Source organism: Eleutherodactylus coqui, chromosome 6 (genome assembly GCF_035609145.1).
Source record: "Eleutherodactylus coqui strain aEleCoq1 chromosome 6, aEleCoq1.hap1, whole genome shotgun sequence".
Classification (NCBI taxonomy): Eukaryota; Metazoa; Chordata; class Amphibia; order Anura; family Eleutherodactylidae; genus Eleutherodactylus; species Eleutherodactylus coqui.
This window is the reverse complement of record NC_089842.1, coordinates 33,032,143-33,052,727: the sequence shown is the minus strand read 5'-3', so window position 1 is coordinate 33,052,727 and position 20,585 is coordinate 33,032,143. Positions and strand designations below refer to the sequence as shown.

At 42.6% G+C, this 20,585-nt stretch overlaps 2 protein-coding genes across 2 annotated transcripts in view; both read right to left on the bottom strand.

Annotated features, from left to right (window-relative positions):
- The window catches only part of LOC136632018 (NACHT, LRR and PYD domains-containing protein 3-like), a 1,080,175-nt gene that overhangs the window by 693,030 nt on the left and 366,560 nt on the right, over positions 1-20,585 (bottom strand). The gene's annotated exons all lie outside the window — the stretch shown is intronic.
- The window catches only part of LOC136632016 (NACHT, LRR and PYD domains-containing protein 12-like), a 238,338-nt gene that overhangs the window by 210,612 nt on the left and 7,141 nt on the right, over positions 1-20,585 (bottom strand). The window contains exon 2 of the mRNA XM_066606552.1: positions 5,251-5,309. Coding sequence (XP_066462649.1) covers positions 5,251-5,287 — 37 coding nt within the window. The 5' untranslated portion in view covers positions 5,288-5,309. The remainder of the gene's footprint in view (positions 1-5,250; positions 5,310-20,585) is intronic.

Below are 20,585 nucleotides of genomic sequence, written 5' to 3'. Positions count from 1 at the left end.
CACTGAAGTCTTTGTTAGGTGCTATTAGCTACACAGCATAACAGCTTTACCACTGTGCAGCCGTCTCTATAATGTGTTACCCTTAACCAATACAGAATGGTGACAGTTAATTAGTCATAGAGGGAGTCCTCTGCTCAGGATCCTTATAGAATTCAATATGTAACAGGATATAATGAGAAATTGTGTATATCCTGTTATATGAATGATTATTGACGAAAGGTAAATATATATAGGTTATTTAAGGTATACATTGGATATTACCTATCATCCTTATTGTGTTGGTTGATAGATTTTCATATATTGAAGGAATTATGCATATCTGAAATGATGTTCTAATATTTCCTTATAATTATTCCACTGTTGAGCAAATTTAATATTTGAAACCTTATATAATACTGAATGTTATCAAGGTCAGTATAATCTGAAAAGCAATGCGTATAAGTGGCAACTCCCATAGGAGCGGGGAGCCCATGCTTGCCCATGAGTCCATTGAGTTCTTGCGCTCAGGGATATGTAAGGGTTAATTAACAGGTGAAAATGTAATAAGATTACTATTTAAGGAAGGAAGAAAGTAACATATTGTGAATGAGGTGATCAAGACCTGAGAAGGTCGACACGCGTCCTCAGGACGTCTGTATTCTCCTTGTTATAATGGGCACATACTGAATAAAGAGAAAAGAAAGCTTTTATCTCTATGCATCCAAGCTCCTGTCATTTAAATGCACTTGTGTTAAGAAACCACCAAGGATCGAGCAGTATGGAGGAGAGACTGCTTTCTTCATGCTGAAAAGAGGACACAGCAAGAAATATAAGATGGGAGCTGACATAACCTGCTACATAGGTGAGATTACCTTTATTTGATCAGTTAGGGATCAGTTGGTGCTGGCCGCATGGTCTGCTGTCTCAAATGGACTGGAGGGGCGAAAATGGGGATTTGTCTCACAAGAAGAGGGGATGTATCAGCAGGAAAACACTATAAGGGATTGAGGCATTAGAAGAACGAGGGCCAATGTGGGATATTCAGAAAGGGGCACCATGGTGTGGGCACAGTATACTGATTAATGAGAAGAGCTCACCCACTGCCCATTAATTAAGTGTTAATAGCTGAATGTTGGTAAGGCTGGATCGTCACACCTCTATGACAGCAGAATAGTTGTGGTTGGCCATAGTGAGCGAACTGGGGAAAGTATTTTATATGTTTCTGTAAAATTAAAACCTGCTGATTACCAGCAGCACGTCTCGCGTTCAAGTTACGAACCATTCCCTTTATTTAAGATGGTAACAGTTTGGACGTGCCGTAATATTACTATTCGACTGTTTTTGTTGGAAAATGACGCTTGGATCTTGACTTCCTCCTGTTAGAAACATTACTTTAAGATTGAAAACCAAATAAAAAAACTTTGTTTTAAGAAACATTACTTTCCATCGGTAAGAACCAGCGAAAGTCACCCATCATATTTGGATTGTACTTCCCTTTGTAACGGTCTTCAATGACTGAGATGTGTTGCATGCGTAATAAAAAGTAAATAGAACTCATTGATTTCAATGGGTTTGTTCACATGAGTATTTTTTGCATAATATACAATCGCGTAAAAAAATACGCAGCATGACCTTGTTGGGGCATACTGCAATAAGCCATTTAAGTGAATGGGCAGGCACAAATATGCGGTGAGTACATTGGAAACCTGCTTATTTGCACACTATTTCAATGAGCCTATATACTCTTTTTCATCTGCAAATATGCAGTGTATTTGTGCACTTAAAAAGATGCCAGAGCAGGTGAAAAACAAGGGTGTAAGTGATTACTGGTCTTGCAAATGCATATCGCATTTGCACAACTGAAATGCATTTATGTCCATTAGAATGAGCTCTAATAGTGACCCCTGTAGTAGCCCCAGTAGTAATAGTGACCCCCACAGTGGCCTCAGTAGTAACAGCGTCCCCTATATTGGCACCAGTACTGTCTCCCTTAGTGGCTCCTGTAGTAATAATGTCCCCTATATTGGCCCAAGTAGTAACAGTGACCCCCATAGTGGCCCCAGTAGTAACAGTGTCTCCTATATTGGCACCAGTAGTAATAGTGGCCTGAGTAGTAACAGTGTCCCCTATATTGGCACCAGTACTGTCCCCCATAGTGGCCCCAGTAGTAAGTGTTCCTAGTAGTAACAGTGCCCCCTATAGTAGACCCAGTAGTAACTGTGTCCCCTATATTGGTCCAAGTAGTAAAAGTGACCACTATAGTGGCCCCACTAGTAACTGTTTTCCCTTTATTGGTCCAAGTGGTAATAGTGACCACTATAGTAGTAGCAGTGTCCCCTATATTCGCACCAGTACTATCCCCTATATTGGCCCCAGCTGAACAGTGTTCCCTATATTGGTCCAAGTAGTAATAGTGACCACCATGGTAGTTCCAGGGTTGCTGCCCCATCAGAGGCCAATAGCAACCCTCCCATTGGTTCAGGAATAGGTAATCTAGCATCATGAGGTTTTATTGCAGAAGGTATATCTGGATACAGAATGTTATCCCTCTGTTTACTAGAGAAACATTTGTTATTTGTATTGCAGAAATAACAGTCAGTATCGAGGTCTCCTTGTTCTCGCCATACCATCGGCATGGTGAATGGCATTCTACTCTTGGCTTTGAGCCTCTGTGTGAGGTGAGTGTTACATGACACAGATGATGTGCGGTGCCACTTCTTATCTTGGTCACCAAGCTGTATTCTGAAATACTTATGATAGGCCTACTTTACCAAGGATGTTATTTTCCTGAGCCTCGTGTGGCGCAGAGTGAAAGCTCTCGCCTACAACCTGAGGGTTGCAAGTTCAATCCCCGTATGAATCAGGTAGCCGGCTCAAGGTTGACTCAGCGTTCCATCCTTTCGAGGTCAGTAAAATGAGGACCCAGCTTGGTGGGGGGTAATAAATAATAATTACCTGAAAGCGCTGCGGAATAAGTTGGCACTATACAAATAACAAGATTTATTTATTTTTATCCTCTGCTGTTTATTTGTTGTGAACTGTCTGCAGATATAGCAGAAATTGTCTGGGTTGTTCAGACATCTGCGCCGCTCAGCCATATAATAATAATCTTTATTTATATAGCGCCAAGATTTTCCTCAGCGCTTACAAGACAGGGTAAAAAAAAGACAGCGGTTACATGAAGTAATTAATTGATGGAAACGGGGGGGGGGGGGGGGGGGGTTCCTGCTCCAACCAGCTTACATACAAATAATAGGGGTGTTACGGCACTCTGACCCCCCGAGCGCCAGGTGGGGTGCCCTGAACTTCCCGCACCCCACTGTCCCTGTCTACTTGCCTCGACCCTGGCTAACCCCAGGCGGACAACTGGACGGCGGTCCCTATGCTGGCTAGGGACCTGGCGACTGCAAAGATTAAAGTAACTGACGGGGGACAGATAGCCGACAGAAAAGGCAGATGGAATGACCAAACAGGAAAAGACTGCGCTAAGGGCAAGCTGGAAAGGAAGCTGACTAGCAAGCTAGGAACTGAGTGAGACAGGCTTCAGACAGAACTGACTAGCGGCTGACAGAACCAATAACTGGCACTGAGCTCTGGTCACTGCCAGCCTTATAACTACAAGACTCCGCCCAGGGGCAGAGAGTGGGAGGAGCCAACTCCCCTACTGCTGTATAAGAAAGGTGGAGGAGTGCGGGCGGCACCCTACGGGAGGACACGCCCATGCCGCCGCACACCGGCCGCTCCACGCCGCCGGGGGAGCCCCGACCCCAGAGCTCCAGGTCGCCGGAGTGGCGTGCGCTGACCGCGGGACCCTGCGCAGCCCTGCATGGTAACAGGGGGATACGGAAGGTAAAGGGGCTGGAGATGTGCACAGAATGGCAAGGTGGACAGTGAGAGATGCTATACACACAGATGATGGTCAGACCGTATAGTGGCTGAATCAGTATGCTTGCAAGTGTCAGTTGATTTTTGCTAGCAGGAACTGCAGTCGGTAGGACAGGGAGTATGTTATTACGCAGAGTACAAAGGGGTTTGGTTTAGGGGATGTGATATGCCTCCCTGAAGATCTGCGTTTTTAGAACACGCTGAATTTTTGTGTGTCAGTGATTGCCCGGATAGCTTTTGGAAACGCATTCCAGAGGACTAGTGCTGATGTGGAGAAGTCTTGGAGGCAGGACTGAGAGGTTCAAATTAAAGGGGCACTTGGTCCGATTTCGTTAGCAGAGCGCAAAGCGCAGGCTTGGTGGTGAGTTGAGATGACGGAAGATGTAGGGCAGCACGGTACTGTGGAGGGCTTTGTGGATGAGGGTGGTGAGTTTAAATTGTATTCTGTATTTGAAGGGCAGCCAGTGCTGTGACCGGCACAGGGCAGAGGCGCCTGAGTAGCTTCTGGACAGGAAGATGAGCCTGGCTGCCGCATTCAGGATGGAATAGAGAGGGTAGAGTCTGGTGCAAGGGAGGCCTATCAGCAGCGAGCTGCAATAATTGAGCTAAGAGTGGATGAGCGTTTTTAGCGTGTCAACGGTGAGAAAAGGTCATATTGTTTTTATATTTTTAAAAATAGTCCCAATCTATACAAAGACCTCTAAAAACACAGTTCACTAATTACAACTTACTGGTGGCTGATCCGCAGCGTTTCCACAACATGGAAACATACCCTATATATTACATAAACCTACCCTTATAGTGTGGAGTCAGCGCGCGGTGTGTAACAGCGATTGTGACATAATTGTGCAGTCACTTTTGTTATTCTTTTTATGAAGCAAGGTTAAAAGCGAGCCTACTGGATTAATTGTATCTGCATATTTCCAAGAAATAAAGTACAGTGGCAATCGATTACATTTTGCCCCTTACTGGAAAACCTAATGTGGTAGAAAAAAAACATATATCATATTTAAATTCAGCAGTTTCTGCCAATTGAACAAATTTTGAGTTATAGTCATTGCGTGTAAAAGGGCCTTAAGCAGGGAGTCCTTAATAAGTGACTGGCTGCCTGTTTACACAGGCTGCGCCGTCGTTCAGTTTTCTACATGCAGAAAATGAATGATGAATGAGAAGCAAACACATTCTCAGTCGTCGTTCAGTCGGGGCAGCATTTGCACTGAATGGTAATCATTAGATTCCTGCTGGATGTGGGATTCTGAACGATTTATCGGCCCGTGTAAAAGTCTCCTCTTTATCAGGACATTAGAATGTGTAAATTCTCCATAGGTGGAGGGATCAGTTATTGTATACAATGATAGGAGAGAAAGGAAGAAGAGGCGTCCTTACCATCCCTGGCAACTCTAATACTTATTCTTGAACCCATTCCTTAAGAAGATGGTGTGACCCTGCAAGACGAAAACATTATTACAGTTTAAGGTAAAAAGAGAAAAATTGTCCAGAATTTTCTTTTAAGGGGTTTTCCAAGATAAAAAAAATATAATATTTTGAAGCTCTCCATGGCAAAAAATAATAAATGAGCCTATATTCACCTGTACCAAATCCCTGTGCCTTCAGTGCCGCACCTCTAGTCAACCGCTGGGGTCTGTGATTGGCTGTAACAGCCTGTGGCATTCAGTCAACAATATGCCTCAACATGCACGCCGGTCTAAGTAGTCTGCAGATACGTGGAGCAGCGGCTCTGCAGGCGGGCAAAATGAAAATGGCGAGAAAGGCAAGTATAAGAAAGGTATCCCCATGCTCGGCACCGCATCTGCTATGAGCCCAATAATTTAGTTTGTGGGGCGCACAGGACATCACAGAATCCTTTTAACTAAAGTACACTGGAGTTTATTAAAATACACAGATCTAGTAATAGATTGGATGCATCTTTGGCTGTCTCTGCAACAGAAAAAGAAATCTACTGTTGCCATATATGGGACAAATTTTAGCAAGTTTGCTTGTCAACGGGAGGCCCCTCCCACTAACCCCACTCACTTTTCAAAGAAACCCACAGTTTTGAAAAGTGGTAAGAGACTGAAAAGTTGAAAATGTTATGGCAAGAACCAAAATTTGTGACTTTTACACCACAAAACTAGTGCAGATGGGTGCACTGGCGTCCCGCTTGGGTTCACAAGGGTCACAATTGCAACTGGGCCCCAGTCACTGCACTGTCGGCCGCGTGATTGTTCTGGCCGGCAGTGCAATGAAAGAGAAAATGACCCCAGTAGTGATAGCGGATTACAATAGGGGAGATTGGAACGGTCATGGGGCCTCCTGGAGCCTTGGGCCTGGGGTGGTTGCCCCATTTGCCCATACTATAATCTGCCATTGGTCCCAGCTCTACTCACCCATGTAGTGGGGTCCTGAGAAAATCCTCTCTTGACCGAGGAAATTAGCATGTGATTTGTGTTGCTATGCAAATGCAAGTTCTGAATGCTGATTTCCTCAGCACAATGCTACAGAAGTGAGTAGAGCTGGGAGTTGGAAGCAATGGTGGATTAAAAAGGGCAATTGGAGCAACCGTTCCCGGGCCCAATGTTCCAAGGAGGCCCATGGCCATCCCAATCGCCCCAATTGCAATCCGCTCTCACTATTGGGGCTGAAATCTGGCAGCCTATTACTATTGGGGCCGCAATAGATGTTACTTTAACTACAGGGGCAAATAAGGGGGTCATTATTAGAGATGAGCGAGCACCAAAATGCTCAGGTGCTCGGTACTCGAGTCGAACTTTTCGTAATGCTCGAGAGCTCGTTTCAAGTAACGAACCCCATCGAAGTCAATGCGGGACTCGAGCATTTTTGTATGGGACCAATGCTCTGCATGGGGGAGGTTGTGTGAAACACCTTAAAACATCAGAAAGTCATGGAAACACCTCAGAAATGGATAGGAAACGGCAGGGGCAGCATGCATGGGTGCATCTGAGGCTCCCAGGTCCCAATATTAAGCCAAATTGGAGGCAAGAGCCTGGCGGTCACCCCCCTAACAATTTACTTGGGACAGACTCTCATTAGCAAGGCACACGCTGGCGCATTTTAGCTAAGCACCACACTAGCTGCAACCAAGGACAATCACCACCTGTAGGTGACACCGCTGCCTCTTCTTCTGGGTTACATGCTGGCATTGCTGTCCAACCCCCCACACGACCCTGCGGCCACTGCGCACACAAAATTTTCCCTGCGCAGCGCTCAGCTGCCCTCATGCTACAACGCTCGCTTCATAGCCACACCACCTTCATGTCTATTTATAAGTGTGTCTTGGATGAGGAGGAACCGGAGGCACACACTGCAGAGGGTTGGCAGGGCCAGGCAGTGACCTTCTTTGAAAGTGTGGGCAATAGCCCACAATGCTGTTCAGAATTGATGATAAATTGACGTACGATCATCATTCCAATTCCGTGCCAACTCCGTCACAAAATTGTCAGGAGCCACAAAGGGCATAAAGGGGACTCAGGTGCCAGCACTTCTACACATCTCCACAATGCAGCAGTGCAGACTAATACCAAAGATTGGTTTGAAGCCGGAGGTGTCACAAAAGTAGCCACCACAGGTGTATAGTGACCCTGTGAAAGTCTCATTAAATGACTAACGCTTTCTGTGAATGCTCCAATCCAGTATCTCAGATAACTGTGGTATTTTGTAACACGATATAATACATGCCGCTCAGCGCTGATCCCCAGACCTCAGGCAGGAGGAGGAGGTGGCATAATAAGCCCGAAAAACTGTGACGGAGGTAGGACTGGCAATACTATGTGTGGGAAGCACGTCAGCGGGCCCAAGGTCAGGCTCGGTCCCAGACTCTACCTTGTGTGACCTAAGGTGCTGTAAATTACATAGCAATGGGAAATCCATGTGTCCCCACACAATTCATTCTGTGCAGGTGTCAGATAGCTGAACAACGCAATGGGAAAGCCTTCTGCGCCCTACCCAAGTCATTCAGTGTATTTGTGCCAGATAGCTAAAACACCGCAATGGGAAATCTTTGTGCATCCACAGCATAGTCGAGCCCCCTGCAACCCAGAGATAGTATTAAATATGAAGAAATCAGAGTGCCCAAACATGGCAGAGTTTCACCCCTCCCAGGACCTCAGCCTCTGCCCACAGCCTCAGCAATTGTGAGCATAAAGCGGACTTGGATGCTAGTACAGCCGTGAATGTCTCATTAAATCAGTTACGGTTACTTTAATCGATTTAAAGACTGGATGAACCACAAAAAAGTTTCACAGGCCAAACCTGGCATAGTTGCACCCCCCCCCCCATTGCCCCCAGGACCTCGGCCTCTGCCCACACCCTCAGTAATCATGGGCATAAAGCAGATCCAGATGCTAGTATAGCTTTGAACGTCTCCTTAATTCAGTTAAGCCTATTTTTATTGGTCCAAACCAGTGCCTCAGATAACTGTGGTAACACAAGAGCAAATACATGTTGCCCAAGACCCCAAGCAGGAGGAGGAGGTGGCATAATAGGCCCGAGAAACCGTGACCGAGGTAGGACCCGCAATACTCTGTGTAAGAAGCATGTGAGTGGGCCCAGGGTCAGGCTTGGTCCCAGCCTCTACCTTGTGTGACCCAAGGTGCCATGAGTTACATAGCTATGGGAAATCCATGTGTCCCCACACACTTCATTCTGTGTATGTGTCAGATAGCTGAACACCGCCCTGGGAAAGCCGTCTGCACCCTACCCAAGTCAGTCAGTGTATTTGTGCCAGATAGCTAAAAGACCGCAATGGGAAATCTTTGTGCACCCACAGCATAGGCGAGCCCATGAAACTCAAAGACAGTATTACACATGAAGAAATCAGAGTGCCCAAACATGGCAGAGATTCACCCCACCCAGGACCTCGGCCTCGGCCCACATTTCTGCCCACTTCATTCTTTGTATGTGTCAGATAGCTGAACAACGCAATGGGAAAGCCTTTGTGCACCCACAGTATAGGCAGGCCCCTGGAACCCAGGGACAGTATTAAACAGGAAGAAAAGATAGTGCCCAAACATGGCAGTGTTTCACCCTGCCCAGAACCTTGGACCACACTTCTGCCCTAGTCAGTCAGTGTATTTGTACCAGATACGTAAAACACCGCAATGGGAAGTCTTTGTGCACCCTACAAAGGTCAGTCAGTGTATTTGTGCCAGACAGGTAAAACACCGCAATCGGAAGTCTTTGTGCATCCACAGCATAGGCAAGCCCATGAAACTCAAAGACAGTATTACACATGAAGAAATCAGAGTGCCCATACATGTCAGAGTTTCAATCTGCCCAGGAATTCAGCCCACACTTCTGCACAAGTCATTCAGTGTTTTTGTGCCAGACAGCTGAACACCACTATGGGAAACCTTTGTGCACCCACAGTATAGGCGGACCCCTGACACATTTCTGTTGCAAGAGTATAGGTGCACACCTCAAACCTTTTAGTAGCAAGTGTATAGGCGGACCCCTGAAACATTTCTGTAGCAAGAATATAGGTGAACCCCTCAAACCTTTTAGTAGCAAGTGTATAGGCGGACCCCTGAAACTTTTCTGTTGCAAGAGTATAGGTGAACACCTCAAACCTTTTAGTAGCAAGTGTATAGGTGGACCCCTCCAACCTTTTAGTAGCAAATGTATAGGTGAACAATCAAAACATTTCTGTAGCAAGAGTATAGGCGAACCCCTGAAACATTTCTGTTGCAAGAGTTTAGGCAAACCCCTGAAACTTTTCTGTTGCAAAAGTATAGGCGAACCCATCAAACCTTTTAGTAGCAAGTGTAGCGGCGGACCCCTGAAACTTTTCTGTTGCAAGAGTATAGGCGAACCCCCAAAACATTTCGGTAGCAAGTGTATAGGCGGACCCCTGTAACATTTCTGTAGCAAGGGTATAGGTGAACCCCTCAAACATTTGTGTACCAAGAGTATAGGCGAACACCTGAAAAAATTTGTTTGCCAAGAGTATAGGCGAAGGCAGGTAAAATTTGTTGGCTAAAAGTATAGACGAGGGCCTGAAAAATTGGTGTACCAAGAGTACAAGTGTACCCCTGAAAAATTGCTTAACCCCGAGGAGAAGGGAAAGCCATAAACCTTTTTTAAAGATACAGCTCGTTGTTGCATTATTTGTAACAGAGCCTGGAGACAGCCCTCGAAAGACATTGGTTTTAACAGAGCCTTTTGGCCAGCAGAAAAAATTGGCAGTTCAGGGTAATGGCATGCTGTTTGAGGAGGTGGAGGAGTAAGTTCCGAAAGGGGTAGACCAAGCTGCTTCTCCCCTTTTTTGGGGTTAGAGAGAGGATGCATATTTCTCCTGTTGCAGCTTAAAGAATCATTAGGTGCTGCTGCTTTCCACCAGTGGAGAAGAGAAGTCTGGGGAAATCCCGCCTTTGTTCATCTTTATGAGTGTAAGCATGTCGGCACTGGCAGTTAACAGGCGGGTACGCTTATCCGTGATGATTCCCCCAGCTGCACTAAACACCCTCTCTGACAAGACGCTAGCGGCAGGGCAAGCCAGCATCTCCAGGGCATACAGCGCAAGTTCATGCCACGTGTCCAGCTTTGACACCAAATAGTTGTATGGAGCAGAGGCATCACGGAGGATGGTGGTACGATCGGCTATGTACTCCCTCACCATCTTTCTACATTGCTCCCTCTGACTTAGCCTTGACTGGGGAGTGGTGACCTAGTCTTGCTGGGGAGACATAAAACTGGCAAAGGCCTTAGAGAGTGTTCCCCTGCCTGCACTGGACATGCTGCCTGATCACCGCACCTCCCCTACTAGTTCGCCCTCTAAACTTCGTCTTCTGCCACTAGTACTGTCAGATGGGAACTTTAGCAACACTTTTTCCACCAGGGCCCTGTGGTATTGCATCACTCTCGTGCCCCTTTCCGCTTCGGGAATGAGAGTGGAAAGGTTCTCCTTATACAGTAGGTCTAGAAGGGTGTACACCCAGTAATCCATGTTGGTCAGAATGCGTCTAACGTGAGGGTCACGGGAAAGGCAGCCTAACATGAAGTCAGCCATGTTTGCCAGGGTCCCAGTATGCAACACATCGCTGTCCTCACTAGGAGGATGACTTTCAGGATCCTCCTCCTCCTCTTCAGCCCATACACACTGAACAAATGAGAGGCAAGCAGCATGAGTACCCTCTGCAGTGTGGCCAGCAGTCTCTTCCCCCTCCTCCCCCTCCTCCTCCTAAACGCGCTGAAATATAGACGTGAGGGTGGTCTGGCTATCAAGCGACATACTGTCATCCCCCATCTCCTGTTCCTCAAAGTTTCCGAGGACCTGGCGGATGTCTGCCATCCATGCCCACTCCTCTGTAAAGAACTGCAGACACAGACTACCACTGCGCCGCCCATGTTGTAGCTGGTATTCCACAATTGCTCTACGCTGCTTGTGCAGCCTGGCAAACCTATGGAGCATAGAATTCCAGCGCGTAGGCACGTCGCACAGCAGTCGGTGCTCTGGCAGCTGAAACTGATGTTGCAGTGTCCTGAGGGTGGCAACATCTGTGGTCGACTTGCGGAAATGTGCGCAGACGCGGCGCACCTTGTCGAGCAGGTCAGACAAGTGGTGGTAGTTTTTCAGAAACCGCTGAACCACTAGATTGAAGACGTGGGTCAGGCATGGCATGTGTGTGAGGCAGCCAAGCTGCAGAGCTGCCACCAGGTTACAGCCGTTATCACACATGACCATGCCCAGTTCCAGGCTCAGCGGTGAAAGCCGGAGGTCAGTCTGCTCTGTCAGACCCTATAACGGCTCTGGGGCCGTGTGCCTCTTGTCACTTAAGCTGAGTAGTTTCAGCACGGCTTGATGACACTTGCCCACCGCGCGCTACCGGCTGCTTGCGACGTGCTCACACGTCTTAATTGAGAGGTAGAGGTGGCAGAGGAGGAGGAGGGGGGATTTTGGAGGAGGTGGCATACAACGCCGCAGATACCAGAACCGAAGTAGGACCCGCTATTCTTGGTATGGGTAGCACGTGAGCGGTCCCAGGCGCTGACTTGGTCCAAGCCTCCACCAAGTTCACCCAATGTGCCGTCAGGGAGATACAGTGGTCCTGCTCGCCAGTACTTGTCCACGTGTCCGTCGTTAAGTGGACCTTCCTAGTAACCGCGCTGGTGAGGGCACGGTTAATGTTGCGGGAGACGTGCTGGTGTAAGGCTGGGATGGCACAACGGGTAAAATAGTGGTGACTGGGGACCAAGTAGTGCGGGACCACCACCGCCATCAGGTTTTTGAAAGCTTCCGTTTCCACAAGCCTGTACAGCAGCATCTCCAGGCTGATTAATTTGGCAATGTGCATGTTTAAAGCTTGTGCATGCGGGTAGGTGGCGGCATATTTCTGCTTTCGCTCCAAGCCTTGTGTTAGCGACAGCTGAACGCTGCGATGAAAGACATTGCTGGATGGAGTGGAGGACCGTGGAGGTGAGGGTGTGGGTGCAGGCCGTGAGGCGCTTGTGCCTGTGTCCAGGGAGGGGGATTGGTTCTGTGTGGCAGGTTGTGGCACAGGGGAAGAGGCAGTGGTGTGACCCGGAGGCGGTGAATGGCCTTCGCCCTACCTTGTGGGGTGCTTGGCTATCATATGCCTGCGCATGCCGGTGGTGGTGAGGCTGGTAGTGGTGGCTCCCCGGCTGATCTTGGTGCGGCACAGGTTGCACACCACTGTTCGTCGGTCGTCTGCGCTCTCACTAAAAAACATCCACACCTTTGAACACCTAGCCCTCTGTATGGAGGCTTGCAGAGAGGGGGTGCTTTGGGAAACAGGGGATTCTTTGCTCTGCCCCGGCCTCTCCCCATGGGCACCCCACTGCCTCTTCCAACCTGCCCTACTGCTGCACTTGCCTCCCCCTCTGAAGCCCTGTCTTCAGTAGGCTTAGAAAGCCAGGTGGGGTCAGTCTCCCTCCGAATCCCCTGTGCGCCAGTTCCTGGGAGTCTGCCTGCTCAGAATATGTCATTTTCATGGAGGGAGGAGCAGCCAGAGGATTCAGAGTTGCAGTCCCTAGGCCTGGCGTAGTGGACTGCGTAGAAGACTGGGTGGTCAATACATTGCTAGGACGTGTTTTCTGCCATCCACGACAGGACCTGCTCGCACTGCTTTGCTTGCAATAAAAGTCTACAACGTGGACCCGAAAATTGTGATATGAAGCTGGGGAGTCTAGAAACTTGTCTCTCTCCTAATCCCTCAGCAGCCGGCTGTGATTCACCCCACCCAGAAACTCGGCCTGTGCCCACATCCTCACTTGGACGCCCGCATCTTCGACCCTTACCCCTATTCCTCATCATGGTGGATTAAGAATAGAGCAAGGCCCAAATAAATTACCCCACTGTACAGCACTGACAACTGTGGCTTAATTCACCGCACACAGGGACTTGTAAATAGCGGAGGCTCTATGCTACCACTTGTAAATAGAAAAATTTCCCCCGCGCTCGTGGGTTCCAGCGGAGATAAAGGACACAATGTCCGTGGATAACTTTAATGATTTATTGGTTCTTTTGCTTGCTACGCGTTTCTGCGGGTTTACCCGCTCTCTTCAGGCATACACTTGAAAACACAATACACTTTTTTTATACATTCACGGAAGTGCTCAGGCGTCAGCTTTCAGAGCCGCCCTCTGCTTCATGTGGAATAACACGTCATATCATTAGTCAGTAACCCTTTACATACTACTATGTTTCTCTATTCATAAAAAACAGCAAAGAACATGCTATTTAAAAGTCCGTTTAACTCACTTATGCTTCTCGTTTTCTATTATAATCTACATTATTATTTTAAAACATAAATTATCTATATCTATAAATATCTACTACAATTATATTCTAAAATTAGAAATATTACTATTAACAATAAATTGCATTTTCCCGATTTTTTTACTATATATACTTTATAAAACCATCAATCATCTTTTCTCGAATAGACCCCATCCGTTATAAAAAACAACATTTTTTTATGTGTGAATACCCAAATAATTCATAAATACATTCTAAAATTACCATTCTTAAAAATACATTCTAAAAGACTCTATTTATATTATACTAATATTTCTATTGTTTATACCCTCTATCTTTTTTATTTCTATATATATCAAATTGTACTTTGTAGTAACATTAACCATATATAATTACCTCCTAATACCTCCCATTTTGTCTCTTTCGGTTCAATCCCTTTAAATCAAATTTTTTCTAACACCTCATTGAGCCCTGTTGGTTGCAGGGTCTGGAGTTTGTAGATCCAGAACATCTCTTTGCGTTTTAGCTCGTTCAAGGATTTACTTATTACCTGCTCTATTGGTGTAATTTTCAGAGTTCTCGATTGGCATTCGTGTTGCTCAGCAAAATGCCTGGATACACTATGTTTTGTGCATCCTCGTTTGATATTATATTTATGGTTAGCCAATCTGCCACGAATTGCATTTTTTGTTCTTCCAATATATTTCAACCCGCACTCACATTCCAACATGTATACAATGTGTGTGCTATCGCAGCTTAATCTATTTTTATATTGAACTACAATTTCTTTACCTTCTATTTTAAGTTTAAAGCTGTCTCTTTTTTGTTGTATATGTATGCAACATTTGCATCTAGTTTTGTTGCATCTAAAGACTCCTTTCTCTGATCCAATTTTCATGAGGGAACTTTTTTTATTTCTATTTTTATCTTTCAATTCTGCCTTCGAGGGTGCAATGATGTTCTGTAATGTTTTATTTTTCCTGAAAATTAATCTAGGTTCGACTTCTAAAACAGGTTTTAAAATAGGATCATTAAGTAAAATGGGCCAATGTTTTTTAATGCCTCTTATATTGTTCGACTGGTTATTATATTTGGTTATAAAAGATTTTTTTATGTACATTATTCTGTTTTTGTTTTTCTATTACCGGGGATTTTTTTACATTTTTTTCTCTTTCTATCATTACTTTGTTATGGGCTGCGTTAATAAGCGATTTGGGATAGTGTTTTTCTAAAAAAATTTTCTTTAAAATATCAGACTGTTGGACATAATCTTCCTTTTTTGTACAATTCCTTCCAATTCTCTTATATTGTCCATAAGGAATGTTGGTCTTCCAATACCGGGCATGGCAGCTTGTAAAATCTATATAGTTGTTAGTATCGACTTTTTTAAAATGTGTGACAGTAAAAATTTCGTTGTTATTAGAATGGAGTTCAAGATCTAAAAATATTAATTTCTTTTTATCTATATTAATAGTAAATTTTAAATTCTGATCGTTACAATTAAGTTGGTTAGTAAATTCTTCCAATTCTTTCGTTTCACCGTCCCATATAATTAGAATGAAAGTCAAAAAAACGATAGAGAGCGCCACAGGTAAATCCAATCCACACTCGCTGGGGAATGCGGATACAATCACAAAGTGTCTTCTCCTCGGTACTCCAATCCTTTGAACCAAAGGAGAGCTGCAGAAACAAGCTGGGGGTTCTGAGACCAGAGCTCACCCAGATAAAACAGAAAATGTGAAGTCAGAAAAAAAAAAGTTTTGTCTGACTTTAACCTCTGGACCATCTCTATGCATTTTGGAGCATAGCTTCACATTGTGCTGAGGACACTCTGAGGAGGGGGCATCTGGGCATCATACCCCCCTCCTTTCAAGTAAGTGTCATACCTCATCATTTCTGTCATGTGAATCTGTCCTCAGTTTACTCCATCCCTGAGCGCAGACACTTTTTTTCTGACTTCACATTTTCCATATAATTAGAATGTCGTCTATGTATCTTTTGAATAAAACTATCCTATCATCTAAAATATTATTCTCTTCAAAAGCCCCGACGTATAAATTTGCATACGTCGGGGCGAATTTACAGCCCATTGCCGTCCCCCGCTCCTGTTTAAAAATTCTATTATTATATGTAAAATAGTTGTTTTCTAAAATAAATAAAATGGATTCTATTAAAAAATGTACTTGGGCTTTGGGCATTAAAGGATCTTTTTCTAGATATTTTTGAACAGATTGGATGCCTTTATTATGCGGAATGCAGGAATAAAGTCCTTCTACATCTAGTGAGCACCAGACATATGTATCTTTCCACTGAACATCGTTGATGATTTCTCTCAGGTGGCCGGAGTCTTTCAAATAGGATGGAAGACTTTGCACATGTTTTTGCAACTGTCTATCGATGTATTCAGCTAAACGGCTGGTGATGGATTGTATCCCCGCAATAATAGGTCTCCCGGGGGGATCTATACTGTTTTTGTGCACTTTGGGAAGATGATGAAAATATGGAATCTCCGGTTGGATTTGCATTATGTATTTGCCTTCTATCTTGGTAACCCCTAAATTATCAATACCTTTTTGTACTAACGTATTTAAAGCCTTTTGTATACTATCTGTGGGATCTATTTTTAATTCACTGTATTGTTCTTTATCTTCTAAAATCATTAAACTGACTTTGTTATATCTTGTTAGATCCATAAGCACAATCCCCCCTCCCTTGTCAGCTTTTTTTATTACTAGTTCATTATCATTCTTAAATCGTTTTATTGTGTTTATCTGAGCCCTAGTTAAGTTCTTTTTTGTGTTTTGTTTTTTAATATCCCCTTCTAGATCAGTAAATTCTTTTAAAACATTATTGTAGAAAATTTCTATATGGGGGCCTTTGCTTTCTATAGGGTAAAAATTATTAGTGGGTTTAAGTTCTGTTTGGATAGGTTCGTCTAAATTAAATTCAACAGTTTTTTTCTTCTAAATCATTATCTTTATTCATAATGTAATACCTATTTAGGGTTAATTTCCTGATGAATTGGTGGAGATCTATAAATATATCAAACAGATTTAAATTGTTGCTAGGGCAAAAGGAGAGCCCTTTGGCTAGTAATTCTACATCGTTTTTATATAGTTTTTGACAAGAAATATTAAATATTCCATATGTTCGGGCTTGTTTATTTGTTATTTCTTCATTTTTGTTATCGTGGGTTTCTTTCTCTCTTTTTGTTCTACTCTTTCTACCCCCTCTTTTACCTCTCCTCCTTTTGATTGATTTTTTAAAACTAGTGGGGTTTTCGGGGTTATGGTTTTGATGAAAAATTGGTTTATTTTTGATCTCGTAATGGGTGGAGTATTTTTTATTATTATGGAGCTTTTTTTCTTTACTGTTGTTTTTTCTTTCATAATTAATGGTGTTGTTGTTGAAGAGGGACCTATTTCTAAAAAAGATTTAGAAGTGGAAGGGCTATGTTTATCTTCTAAAAATCTACCTGATGGTTTGTCCTTTACCATACTATTATTTATTAGCTCAAAATCAGGAGGGGAATCGCACTGGAAACTGCTCTCGAGGAGTTCTACTATGTTAGTTTGGGATATATGCATTGGGGATGCACAGCTTCTATTGTTTTCTTCTATAGGAACTAGTGTGTTAATTTCAGGATTTCCTTTTTTATTTATATTATCTTGTGGATGGGATGTCTGTTCATTATCTTTTTTATTTGAATTAGATGTTTCTCTTGTATATAGATATTTATTTCCCTTATCTCTATTGTTCCTATTAGAAAATACTAGTGTGTTCCCTATCCACATTTTTTTCGTGGAGATGTAATTGTAAACTGAATTATCTCTATGTAGTGAATTTAATTCTTTGTGTACCGATTTTTCTACCTGTTTTTCTTGGCCATTATCACAAAAATCTCTATACAATTTCTTTATTTTTCTACTTAAAATGTTAATCTCTATATAATTAGTAATTAATAAATTCGTATCTATATAATTACGTGGACAAAATGTATTCCAATATAACAATTTATGTAATGCTTGAATGCACAAATCTTCTCGTTTTTTAATAATTTTATCTAACATTTTGTTAGACCATTGTTCTAACATTTTAACCCAGCTTTCTGAAAATTCAGGATCATCAGGGAAAGCTGATCTAATTTTCAGCCTTAATCCTCTTGGTGTCATTTTATTGTCTCTGTATATGCATAGGAATACACAATCCATTGTGTGCCTCCATATGTCATTAATACAAGATTTAATTGTGTGTATAGTACATACTGTTAGAAGTTCCTCTGGAGTATAATTTTCCTCCGGCCATAGATGGGTTAATGATAACCTCTCTTCGTCTATTTGAATGCCATCCAATTCTTTATGTTTCCGTCGAATCGAACAGCAAACCCTTTTTGGAATGTTAATCCATTCTTTTTTCAGGATTTCCATTTTCGTCGGAGAGTCGCCAATAGAAAAAATTATATCACACACCAATGTTTTGGTGTATGAGTAGAGATACAAAATAAAACAAGAATCAGCGCCTACTCGCACACAACGATTTAAAAAATGTGAGGTACTTGTATGTACTCACCTGGTGCACAGCCAAAATCCTGTTCAGGAGATTGACCGGCACCTTATATCCGAGCTGGCTTGTAGCGTCCCTGGAGTCCCGAATCCAGATCTCTGGAGAGCGTCTCTGGGGTTAACAGCCATGACCGGCTGTTTTTTGCAACCACTTGTAAATAGAAAAATTTCCCCCGCGCTCGTGGGTTCCAGCGGAGATAAAGGACACAATGTCCGTGGATAACTTTAATGATTTATTGGTTCTTTTGCTTGCTACGCGTTTCTGCGGGTTTACCCGCTCTCTTCAGGCATACACTTGAAAACACAATACACTTTTTTTATACATTGGTCGTGCACCAGGTGAGTACATACAAGTACCTCACATTTTTTAAATCGTTGTGTGCGAGTAGGCGCTGATTCTTGTTTTATTTTGTATCTCTACTCATACACCAAAACATTGGTGTGTGATATAATTTTTTCTATTGGCGACTCTCCGACGAAAATGGAAATCCTGAAAAAAGAATGGATTAACATTCCAAAAAGGGTTTGCTGTTCGATTCGACGGAAACATAAAGAATTGGATGGCATTCAAATAGACGAAGAGAGGTTATCATTAACCCATCTATGGCCGGAGGAAAATTATACTCCAGAGGAACTTCTAACAGTATGTACTATACACACAATTAAATCTTGTATTAATGACATATGGAGGCACACAATGGATTGTGTATTCCTATGCATATACAGAGACAATAAAATGACACCAAGAGGATTAAGGCTGAAAATTAGATCAGCTTTCCCTGATGATCCTGAATTTTCAGAAAGCTGGGTTAAAATGTTAGAACAATGGTCTAACAAAATGTTAGATAAAATTATTAAAAAACGAGAAGATTTGTGCATTCAAGCATTACATAAATTGTTATATTGGAATACATTTTGTCCACGTAATTATATAGATACGAATTTATTAATTACTAATTATATAGAGATTAACATTTTAAGTAGAAAAATAAAGAAATTGTATAGAGATTTTTGTGATAATGGCCAAGAAAAACAGGTAGAAAAATCGGTACACAAAGAATTAAATTCACTACATAGAGATAATTCAGTTTACAATTACATCTCCACGAAAAAAATGTGGATAGGGAACACACTAGTATTTTCTAATAGGAACAATAGAGATAAGGGAAATAAATATCTATATACAAGAGAAACATCTAATTCAAATAAAAAAGATAATGAACAGACATCCCATCCACAAGATAATATAAATAAAAAAGGAAATCCTGAAATTAACACACTAGTTCCTATAGAAGAAAACAATAGAAGCTGTGCATCCCCAATGCATATATCCCAAACTAACATAGTAGAACTCCTCGAGAGCAGTTTCCAGTGCGATTTCCCCTCCTGATTTTGAGCTAATAAATAATAGTATGGTAAAGGACAAACCATCAGGTAGATTTTTAGAAGATAAACATAGCCCTTCCACTTCTAAATCTTTTTTAGAAATAGGTCCCTCTTCAACAACAACACCATTAATTATGAAAGAAAAAACAACAGTAAAGAAAAAAAGCTCCATAATAATAAAAAATACTCCACCCATTACGAGATCAAAAATAAACCAATTTTTCATCAAAACCATAACCCCGAAAACCCCACTAGTTTTAAAAAATCAATCAAAAGGAGGAGAGGTAAAAGAGGGGGTAGAAAGAGTAGAACAAAAAGAGAGAAAGAAACCCACGATAACAAAAATGAAGAAATAACAAATAAACAAGCCCGAACATATGGAATATTTAATATTTCTAGTCAAAAACTATATAAAAACGATGTAGAATTACTAGCCAAAGGGCTCTCCTTTTGCCCTAGCAACAATTTAAATCTGTTTGATATATTTATAGATCTCCACCAATTCATCAGGAAATTAACCCTAAATAGGTATTACATTATGAATAAAGATAATGATTTAGAAGAAAAAACTGTTGAATTTAATTTAGACGAACCTATCCAAACAGAACTTAAACCCACTAATAATTTTTACCCTATAGAAAGCAAAGGCCCCCATATAGAAATTTTCTACAATAATGTTTTAAAAGAATTTACTGATCTAGAAGGGGATATTAAAAAACAAAACACAAAAAAGAACTTAACTAGGGCTCAGATAAACACAATAAAACGATTTAAGAATGATAATGAACTAGTAATAAAAAAAGCTGACAAGGGAGGGGGGATTGTGCTTATGGATCTAACAAGATATAACAAAGTCAGTTTAATGATTTTAGAAGATAAAGAACAATACAGTGAATTAAAAATAGATCCCACAGATAGTATACAAAAGGCTTTAAATACGTTAGTACAAAAAGGTATTGATAATTTAGGGGTTACCAAGATAGAAGGCAAATACATAATGCAAATCCAACCGGAGATTCCATATTTTCATCATCTTCCCA